This window comes from Chinchilla lanigera, unplaced genomic scaffold, assembly GCF_000276665.1.
Source record: "Chinchilla lanigera isolate Chin_1 unplaced genomic scaffold, ChiLan1.0 scaffold00013, whole genome shotgun sequence".
NCBI lineage: Eukaryota > Metazoa > Chordata > Mammalia > Rodentia > Chinchillidae > Chinchilla > Chinchilla lanigera.
Window position 1 is genome coordinate 22,001,351 of NW_004955414.1, and position 10,817 is coordinate 22,012,167.

The following is a 10,817-nucleotide window of genomic DNA, read 5'->3' on the forward strand; positions in this document are numbered from 1 at the left end:
AGGCGCCGGGAGCCCGCCCGGAGGCGCCGAGAGGGAAGGCGGGCTCGGTGGGGCCATGGAGCTGCTGAAGCTGAACCGGAGCCTGCAGGGACCCGGGCCCGGGCTGGGGGCTTCCCTGTGCCGCCCGGTTGGCCCCGTCCTCAACAGCAGCAGTGCAGGGAACCTCAGCTGCGAGACCCCTCGCATCCGTGGCGCCGGGACAAGAGGTGGGTGCCTCCCTAAGCCAACTCCACAGCCTCCTTCTCACTGCAGCCCCTAACCTTAATAGAGCCTCCAGCATGACCGCTGCACTGCCTGCCAAAGCGCCCACGGCCTCTCCGTCATAGTAGTCGGCCCACGCCCCGCATTCGGCCCCCGCAGCTCTACAACTACAATACTTTCACACCACCCGGTGAGAGACCCTCACACCCCACACCCCACACACACCCAGAGCTTCTGGGCACCCCACAATGCAGCACCACCCAGCACACACAGTTGTGAGGCAAGGACCTCCCCTGACACCCCTTCCAGATCTCTTTTTCTGTTCCCCTCTATCCAAGTCACCGAGCCAGAGGAGCTTAGGGGAGGAAGGGCGGACAGAGGGGAGGAAGAAGCAGGCTGGCGAGGAGGGAGCGCTCTGGAAGTCCTGAACGGGAAGACACAGGGTTGTCATCTCCTCTGTCTCTTCTCCAACTCCTGCTTTCCCACAAAAAGACTCTCAAATCAGAATTAGGCTGGACACTGAGGGACGATCCCTGGAGCTACCTGTCCCCATTTCACTCAGCTTCCAGCCCCTCTACCTCTCAAGCTGGAGGTGTCCCAAGGCTTCCTCCGCGTCACCTCTCTTTCTCAGAATTCTCCCAGTCCCTTCCAAGCCCCACCTTCAGCCTGCCTTTCCCTGGGTCTGCTAGAGCTCCTGTTCCCGAGCTGGCTGCCCCCTTCGTCCCCCCATGCCTTCGTGGTACTAGCTTCTCTCCTCATTCACACCTCTCCAGACAGCTCCTCAAAATGACTCACTGCTCCCGTGCACTAACATCCTCACTGCCTTGATGAATATCTCAGAATACATTTTCTCCCTGCTCTGCTTCCTCCCTTCCCATCCGTGTTTACTGGACACCTGCCATGGCAGTCCCCAGGCTAAGTGCTGATCACACAGGGCTGAACTTGACCCCGTCTGTACACCCATCCATGCACAGTCAGGTGCAGAGGGGAGAAAAGACCATGGAAAACAATCACAACCAGCGTGGAAGCCCCACAAGAGGGTCTGAACTACTAGCACCCAAAAAGACAGGTCTGAAAACTTCACAGAGGAGGAACTTGGGAGCCTCGTGTTGGAGTTAGAATTCAGTAGGCAGAAAAGAAGGAGTGGGTTCCTAGGAGAAGAAGCAGTGGTGAGCAGAAAGAAATGACTCTAAGTTCAGAAAAGGAAAAGTTCTCAGCCCCATTATTATATACCGCCACCTAGATTCTTTCATTCAGCAAATATTTACTGAACCAGGGACTGTGCTAGGCAGCAGGAATATGAGTTGAACAAAACTGACTGTTCCTACTTCATGGAGTTCAAAATTTAGAGGGAAAACCAGACAAGCAAGCAGGGAATGGCAACGCGAAGTGGGAGTGTCTTGAAAGGGGAAGGTAGTGCAGCAGGAGAGCAGCATCCCCAGCCCAGTCTTGAGATGGAGGTTGGCTTCCTGAGAAGGTGGGTTGTAAATTGAAATTCAAAAGGTGAGGGAGAGCCAGCCTACTGAAGGGGCAAAAGAAGCGAAAAGTATCCAAAGCACAGTAATGGGATGTGTGAAAAGCCCAAAGTTAAGTCCATGGCACTTCTATTCAATGTGACATAGTTGCTGAGGGGTTGGGACAAATCCCATTACTGGTAAAAAGGGAACAGGCTAGAAACCAGGTTACAGCACACACAGAGAGCCTCACTGACCCGGCTACTTTATCTGGTGACAATGAGAACCAGTGAAAGATTCAGTACTACTGCCAGGATTCCTTGTGTCACGTAGAGAGTAGATTGGAGGATGAGGTGGAACACTGGGTGAGGGGTGCTTGAAAAAGCTATTAGAGTGCACAGATCTGGGTGAAAGAGAACTCCTGACTGTTACTGGCAGTGAGGATGGAGACAGGTAGATGGATTTGAGAGTCACTTCTGCAAATGAAATCAGCAAAGCTTGGAAATCGCTTAAGAGTGGAGAGGGTAGAAAAGGTCAATGGGTGATAGCAGGTTTCTGGCTTGGACAACTGAATGGATGCTGCTGTGTGATGTCACACATGTCAAAGGAGCAGAAATAGGTTTGGAAACAGTAGCATCATGCTACCTTGGTTTGCATCTGAGTTTAAATGCTGGGTACCCAGGAAGCTGATGAATCCAGATGTCTAGAATTTGTCTTACAAGCCTAAGCTGGAAATACAGACTTGAAAATTTATTGCCTAAAGGAGGTAACAGAAGCTAGGAAAATAGATAAAATCATATCAAGATTGTATAAAATGAGAAGAAAAGAGGTCCTGCAGGACCCTGCAGCAGACTAATATTTAAAATCCATGGAGAGGAAAGAAAGTTCACGAAGGAGATTTAGACAAAACTATTAGAGAGACAGGAGCTAGGTCCTTCTAGAAGGCAAGGAAAATGAGAATTTAAGCAGGGTAGGGTAAGTAATGTCAAAGTCTCACTGATGCAAGTCAGAAAAGAACAAATCAGCCAGAATAGTGCCCTTTTGAGTCAATAATACAGAAGTCTTTAAAAGAACTTTTAGATAGATACTGAAGTCTGACTACCCTACATTGAAGATTGATTGGGGGAGAAAAAGAGAGAGAAAGAGGTAGACAAAAATGCTGTGGGATTAAGGAAGGGTACGAGGACCTGTGCCTCTGTGTGTGTTTGTGTGTGTGTGTGTGTGTGTGTGTGTGTGTGTGTGTGTGTGTGTTGGAATAATAGTAGCAGTAGAGAGAAGAAGATTTAAAATTTTTCTTTGAGGTGTGGTCTCACTATGCTACCCAAGCTGGTCTCTTAACTGTTGGGCTCAAGTAATCCTCCCACTTCTGCCTCTCAAGTAGCTGGAACTGCAGTGTTAGGACACCTTGCCTGGATCATTATAACGTTTTTGATAGGAAAGGGCCAAGACAGGTGAAGATGGACCTGTCTATGCTCTGATAAGAAAGAGCATAGTCAGTAGAGCGGGGGTTCCTGAAAAAGCAATATGCAAAATGGCTTTGATAACAGGTACAAGAATAGGCCTCACTTATCTGGATATTGCTGCTCATACACATTGGATGCTATCCAGGCAGTCAGGTGTTACCCTGAAAGCCACACGAGCTCAGATATTATCCCTGTAGATGTATACATTACCTAGCCTTGCTCCAGTGTTACCAATAGAACTTTGAATGCTACAACTTTATTCTTACATAAACCTGCAAACTTGAATATCACCCATGTTGACTCAAATGCTACCCACAGATAGATGTTAACCACACTCTTTAATATGCTGCCCATTCGTCAAATGATACTCACTTTAATTTTATCTGCACACAATTGCTATTGCCCATGCTTGCATACCTAACCTTTCTTCAGATATTACCCACAAAATCATGGATATTACTTTCACACATTCAGATATTATCAGCAAAGACTTTAACATTATTTATGCAAAGTTATTTCACTCAATCAGATTAACATCTGAAACTGAGCTTAATTTAACATGTTAACCTGACTCCTCACATTCATATTCACTTAAATACTGCCCACACATATTTGAATATTGCTTCTGCTCTTTCAGCTATTACTATCATTGCTTGGATAGTCTCTGATTCATACACAGACCTCTGAATATAACACTTACTTCCTGAAGAAGCTACCTACAAAATGAGATGTTATCTGGAGACTTGGATAGTACTCTCTCTTATTCAAATGTTGTAATAGTTACTCAGATATACCTAAACTTAAATATAACTCACAATCTGATATTACTTATCCATCTGTAGAAGTTACCTTTCTCCCAGAAAAATAAGGGTTGCTTGCAGCTGTCCACACTGTCTCAAAGAATGAGGTATTAGCGATTGCTCAGGCTGCTATCACCTACCCTTGCATAGTGCCTCTGCTCCCTTCATTAGTACCCACTTGACCCTTGTTTCCCATTCAGTCAGTCAGACGCCATCTATACTTACCATAGAGGCAGGAGTATTACACTGATGTCCATGTTCATGGGTGACCAGATCCAACTTACCAATGGAAGGCAGGACTGGAGGTCTTAGCAGTGTTCTAAGGAGTCATTTCTTAGAAAAGCCTAGGTTTTGTTTTATGTCACATTGTCTGGATTTTTGAGTCCATACTTCTCTACCATTACCTAGATAGAATGAATGCAGATTTTCCAGACTCCAGGAGAAGAATTGAACAGTGCCAGGCTTCTGAGTCCCAAGGTCTGATTTTTGCTGTCCTCTCATCCCCAAAAAGCTATTACCTGATATCAGACTGTCAAAGCACTGGTACCTGTTTCCCAAGCAGTATCAACCTATCCTTTCATCCTGACTTAGGTGTCTGGTCAGTGGAGCCACTGTGATCACTCATACTCCACCACACATGGCGGAGTTCCACACACGTGGATGTACACACACACGGGCATCTTAATTTTTATTCATTTTATATTTGTGACTTTTTAATGAACAGACTATTTTAGAGCAGTTTTGGACTCACAGAAAAACTGGGACACAGAGAGTTCCTGTGTACCCCGACACATACATACACACACAGAGACAGAAACAGATCAAAGAGTTTACCCTATTACTAACATCCTACACCAATATTTTGCATTTGTTACAATGGATGATGTAGTATGGGTACATATTAACTAAGGTCTGTAGTTTACACTAACGTATTCTTTTATGTTGTACAATTCTATGGGTTTGGACAAATGTTCCATGGCAAATATCTGCCACTTTGGTAACTTTCAGAATAGTTTCACAACCCTAAAAACAAATAAAAAAGAAATCCTTGTGTTCTACCTATTCATTCCTCTCTCGCGTGCTCCCCAAATCCCTAACTCTAACACTACATTTTAGGAGGGCAGGGGAGTGAAAGAAAGTCTCACCATGTAGTTTAGGTTGGCCTTGAGCTCACTGTGTAGCCCAGGCTACCCTCAAATTCACAACGCTCCTCCTGCCTCAGCTTCTTGAGTGATGGGATTACAGGTGCGCGCCACCACACCTAGCAAAGATTGCTTGTAGTTAGGACTTTTGCACATCTCTTAATGGTTCATCAGTAAGGACTGGAGAGTTAGCAGTGGCTGGGAATAAGGTAATAGCTATGTACCACAATGTGCTGTACAACTGACGGCAATTTTTACTAAGACTTTGGCTTGAGTTTTCAGGAGTCCCCAAGCAGATAGGAGACTTCATACAAGTAAATCCCAGCTTCATCCTTCCAGTCTTCCACAATTATCAAAGTTCAGGGACATCAGCGGGATGAATGAGTGAGAAATGTGCGCTCCCAAAGCAACAAGAATAAAGAGGAAAGGGCGCACAGAAGCACTTAATAAAAGTGAGAGACGAATGAAGAGAAGAGCAGTGCATTTCTGTGTTGAAAGACAGATTCATATGAAATGCATTAAAAACCGTGCCTTGACTTGCCTCCTGTGTGCTAGGTATTGTGCTAAATGCTGGCTATCCATGCCCCTGTCCTGCAGAGACTCATCCAGTGGGAAAGAAAGAAATAGCAAACATAATCATGGAGTGAGAAATGGAATGACAGAATGCAGGAGAGAGGGAGAAAGAGGTTGAGATTTGACTGGGAGAAGAAACAGGCAGCATCATGAATGACAGAGCATCGAGGGAGCCCCAGTAGACAAAGCATTTTAGGGACCCAGAGACTTGGCTTCTATTCGGATTCATTCCCATACTAGCTGTATAGTTGTGAGCAAGGAAAGCTACTGCTTAGTTCAGCTGGGGAGTTCTTGTAAATAACACTTATTTGATGCCCACAACAACTTCTAAATAAGCTGCTTATTTTTACGGGAACACAGTTCACTTTGGGGGCTAAGACAAGAGTCAGTCAGTGTATGCGGCTGCAAAAGCCAGGGCTGCATCTTTGCACCCTTCTCAACCCACAACTTGGATCTGCCCCTTGCCATCTTCTCTTCAAACTTCAGTCCCCCTCATGCTGAGGCCATGGATATGAGTGATTCAGCCCAATTAAGTTCAATTTTGTAGAGGTCAGCAGGGCTGCAATGCAGTGGCCCAAGTATGAGTCTGCTTCCCATTAGACAATGACACCAATGAGTAGGGTCAGCCTCCCTGCCCCTCTGAGTCACTGGACAACACTGAGTGTCCTTCCTGTGAGCTCCCACAGGTCTCTGTGCCTCCATCCACCTCATTCCTTATCACAAGTGAAAGGCAGCTGTCTGTTTATGTGTCTGAGTTTCCTTCTCCACTATGAGCTCTCAGGTAGCAGAGAGTTTGTCATATTTACCCCTGTGTCCCCTGCCTGGCATAGAGGGAGTCTTCTGTAAATGTTTATTGAGTGAGAATAAATGTTTGGATAATGAAAACAAAAAGGAGAAAGTAAAAATGGCTCTAGTAGAAATGTAAGGAGCATGCATATGTCAGAGGGAGAGGAGGTGAATACAGAAGAAGCACCCAGAAGGCCCTACAGAAGAGGTGGTGGTCCCTCTGAGTCTTGGCAAATGAGGGATAATAGAAATTCACCGGATATGGAAATAAGTTTGGGATGAGGGTGGACGTATGGGGTTGGCAAAAGGGTATTTCAGGCACAAAAACTAACTGGAGCACCAAGGGAGTCACGAGTGTTCATGATGCATTCAAGAAACTGAGTCATCCAGGAGCTTCAGTGGGTGCAGTGCAGGGAGGGGTTGGGAGGAGGGGCTGCAGTCTGGAGGATCTTGTGAGATGCCAAGGGGTAACAGACCGTGAAGAGTAGCTAAGAACTGGGTGGAGGATTGTCTTATGTGTTAGAGAATACAGACATGTTGTCCAAAATGGGGGTGATCGACAGTGTCGGGTCATACAGGGAAATCGAGTACAGCAGGCTACAGGAGACTTTGGATTTGGCAGTCAGAGACTGTGATCTTGGGGAGAAGTGTCCTAGCAGTCAGCGGGCACAGAACCTGGGGTCCTAATGGATTAAGTGACTGGGAAGACACAAACATAAGCCAAATGCTGAGAAGAGACAAACTTTCAGAAGAAGAGAACAATCAGGCCAATGTGACTAAGCCTGAAGGGCAAGTTTGAATGGTAAAGGATGTAAGTTCACCACTCACTGACTAGGCCCTGGGTGAGTGGGAGGGAGAATTCTTGGGATACAGGGATCTGGCTGAGTAGCAAGGGCTGGGGAAAAATGGGGTCAAAGAGGTCTGATGTAATGGGGCCCTGAGCCCCTAATGCCACCTCTCCCTTTTCTGCCCAGAATTGGAGCTGGCCATTAGAGTCACCCTTTATGCAGTGATCTTTCTGATGAGCGTTGGAGGAAATGTGCTCATCATTGTGGTCCTGGGACTGAGCCGCCGCCTGAGAACTGTGACCAACGCCTTCCTGCTCTCCCTGGCAGTCAGTGACCTCCTGCTGGCTGTGGCTTGCATGCCCTTCACACTCCTGCCCAATCTCATGGGCACATTCATCTTTGGCACCGTCATCTGCAAAGCGGTTTCCTACCTCATGGGTGGGTGAGATACCCCAGCCCCTTGACCCTCTCCCCTCCTAAAGGCCTTGGTAGATGTAGGGGTCTTTCCTGATGGAAAGCCGTGGAAATCACCCTGGTGAGTGTGTGGTGCAGGTTTCCAAAGTGACCTTTCCTCTCCCCTTGCTTAGGGGTGTCTGTGAGCGTGTCCACGCTAAGCCTTGTGGCCATCGCCCTGGAGCGGTACAGCGCCATCTGCCGACCACTGCAGGCGCGGGTGTGGCAGACCCGCTCCCACGCGGCCCGCGTGATCTTAGCCACCTGGCTGCTGTCCGGATTGCTCATGGTCCCCTACCCTGTGTACACCGCTGTGCAGCCGGTGGGGCCCCGTGTGCTGCAGTGCGTGCATCGCTGGCCCAACGCGCGGGTCCGCCAGACCTGGTAAGATGCCCAGCACCCTCAGTTCTCTCTTCTGATGGAGGGAGGGGAGAGGAAAACGAAGGGAAACGGAGTATAAAAGAATCAAGATGTGTTATGTACACGGACCAACTCCCCATGATAAATGTGATCATTACGTACTGCAAATGTGACTAGTAAAAACAATTTTTTTAAAAAAGGAATCCCCTTCTCCGTTTCCATGAGACGTCTGTGACTTTTCCCAGAGCAGTCCTCCAGCTGCTCCGAGAGCTACCACCCCAAGGCCCGTTCTGCACCCACCAGCCGGAAATTCCAGTTTGGGGCCGGCCTCTAGTTCTCGGGCCCTTCCGGGCGGCATTTCTAAATCTTACTCCTGCCTCAGCTACCCGGCCACAGCCCTAGAAACACCAGCCCTCGCTCTTCCTCCTCTGGGACAGACCCGGTGTGACTGTTCCCTCCCCAGGTCGGTCCTGCTGCTCCTGCTCCTGTTCTTCGTCCCCGGAGTGGTTATGGCGGTGGCCTACGGCCTCATCTCCCGCGAGCTCTACTTAGGGCTTCGCTTTGATGGTGACACGGACAGTGAGAGCCAGAGCAGGGTCCGAGGCCAGGGAGGTCTGTCCGGCTCTGCACCAGGTCAGCAAACCAAAGAGGGGCGGGGTTTGGCGAAGGGGCGGAGCCTAGAGAAGGTGGGGCTGGAGGCCAGTGGAGGAGGCTGGAAAGGGGGGACTCAAGGGGATTCCTGGGGGGTTCGGCTGATGTTAGGAGAACTCTTCCTTCCGGTCTGACGCCCACCCTCTCTTCGCCCAGGTCCTGTCCACCAGAATGGGCGTTGCCGGCCTGAATCCGGCCTGTCAGGCGAGGACAGCGACGGCTGCTACGTGCAGCTTCCGCGGTCCCGGCCGGCCCTGGAGCTGTCGGCCCTGACGGCGTCCACTCCTGCACCAGGACCCGGCCCCCGGCCCACCCAGGCCAAGCTTCTGGCTAAGAAGCGCGTGGTGCGGATGCTGCTGGTGATCGTTGTGCTTTTCTTCCTGTGTTGGTTGCCGGTGTACAGCGCCAACACGTGGCGTGCCTTCGACGGCCCGGGTGCGCACCGGGCCCTCTCGGGGGCGCCCATCTCCTTCATCCACTTGCTGAGCTACGCCTCCGCCTGCGTCAACCCGCTGGTCTACTGCTTCATGCACCGCCGCTTTCGCCAGGCCTGCCTGGACACTTGCGCGCGCTGCTGCCCCAGGCCTCCTCGAGCTCGTCCCAGGCCTCTCCCAGAGGAGGACCCTCCTACCCCGTCCATTGCTTCCCTGTCCAGGCTGAGCTACACCACCATCAGCACGCTGGGGCCTGGCTGAGGGGCGGGGGAGGTCAGGGTGCTGGGGCAGGACAGGCATCCCTGTAGGCACAGATACACCCAAACGCACAAGAAACACAAACCACAGTTGACAAAGAGACTGACACCCAACAGCATGGACTAACCCAACACTCAGGAAACGGGTGGCAGTGCTCACACAAAAGAAACCAGAACAGAGCCTTACACAGAAAGGGAGCTCCCTGATGGCCTCCCTAGAGACAGAGAGCCCTGATCTTGACAGGCAGACAAAGCATCCCCAGCAGCAGACCATCCCTACACCCTGGGGACTCTGACAGCTGACCTGTCCCTCATGCCCGTATACATTAACCGCACTGATTCTCCAGGGGCGACAGACCCTGGCACAGGACTGATTTGGGTTGTTCCAGGCTGTCCTCGGTTTGACCTCACAAGGCACTTCCCCAACCAGCACTGAAGATACCAACAGGCTCTTTAGGACTGAAAAGTCTCTTCATCACTTTCCAGTTAAGGACTGCAGCCCTGCCCCGTCATTTTCCCCCAACCTGTTTGAGAAACAATAAATGACTTGGCCTCCTTCTTGACTTCCTTTCAGGACTTTCTTGGGGCAGGCGAAAATATGTGGGATTTTGTAAGTCTTCCCTGTCAGGTCCCTCCCATAGCTGCCCACTCCTGTGTACTGCTTCTACCAAAAAGCGCATGTGTGATGCTAGATGGGGCTGGTGTGTTCTCTCGTGACTGGCATCCTGGGCCTGCCTGCCTGTGTTCCAGTGGCACAGGAGCTGGGAGTAGGGCTGGGAGGTGGGGTATCTATGAACATCACGATCACCGCACACATTCTCCCATATGGTGCCATTGTTAAGGTACTATATTAATAGATGCTTACTAATTTTTGATAAGAAAGAAAGCACTGGAAAATAAGATGCAGATTCTTTGATATGTGTTGGAAACACCAGTGATCAGATGATGACAAGTATATAGAAGTTAATTAAAGAGTAGGACTTTTTTTTATTATTTTAAAGAGTAAAAGAAGGATAACATAGTAATAAGGAGGCTTACTGAATTACAGACAGAGTAGGACTTTTTTATTACACACTTGTTCTCCTCCAGTATCAGAACCTGGCCAACATTCTGCCAAATGAACTCACCTTACTTATCTAAAAAATAAAGAGAACTGGGGGCAATGGAATAGAGATGAGGGGGCAGGGCCTGAGCAGAAGTTTGAGAGCCCAGCCTCCCACTAGAAGATAAGGCTCATTTAGCCCCAGAGAGAGGCAGAGAACAACAATATCGCCTCTCCACAGGCACAGTGACAGACAAAAACAGGAATAGGTGACCTAAGAAGTATGTACTTGGATAATCAGAGGCATAGCGTGGGGAAAGGATACTTTATCTGTAATGGATAGGGAAAACTAAGACCTGGAACAGGAAAGAAAGCTGCCCTAGGCCATACAGTACATTAGAGAGAGATAGGAA

At 49.1% G+C, this 10,817-nt stretch overlaps 1 protein-coding gene across 2 annotated transcripts; it reads left to right on the top strand.

Annotated features, from left to right (window-relative positions):
- Cckbr (cholecystokinin B receptor) lies at window positions 1-9,925 on the top strand. Of its 2 annotated transcripts, XM_005380128.2 has the most exons (5): window positions 1-206; window positions 7,394-7,645; window positions 7,795-8,044; window positions 8,484-8,653; window positions 8,828-9,925. In XM_005380128.2, exons 1-5 carry the CDS (start codon window positions 56-58, stop codon window positions 9,364-9,366), a joined length of 1,362 nt encoding a protein of 453 aa, XP_005380185.1. In that variant the 5' UTR covers window positions 1-55; the 3' UTR covers window positions 9,367-9,925. The 2 variants fall into 2 exon arrangements, with proteins under 2 accessions (XP_005380185.1, XP_005380187.1); XM_005380130.2 differs by lacking the exon at window positions 7,394-7,645.
- The last annotated feature ends 892 nt before the right edge of the window (window positions 9,926-10,817 follow it).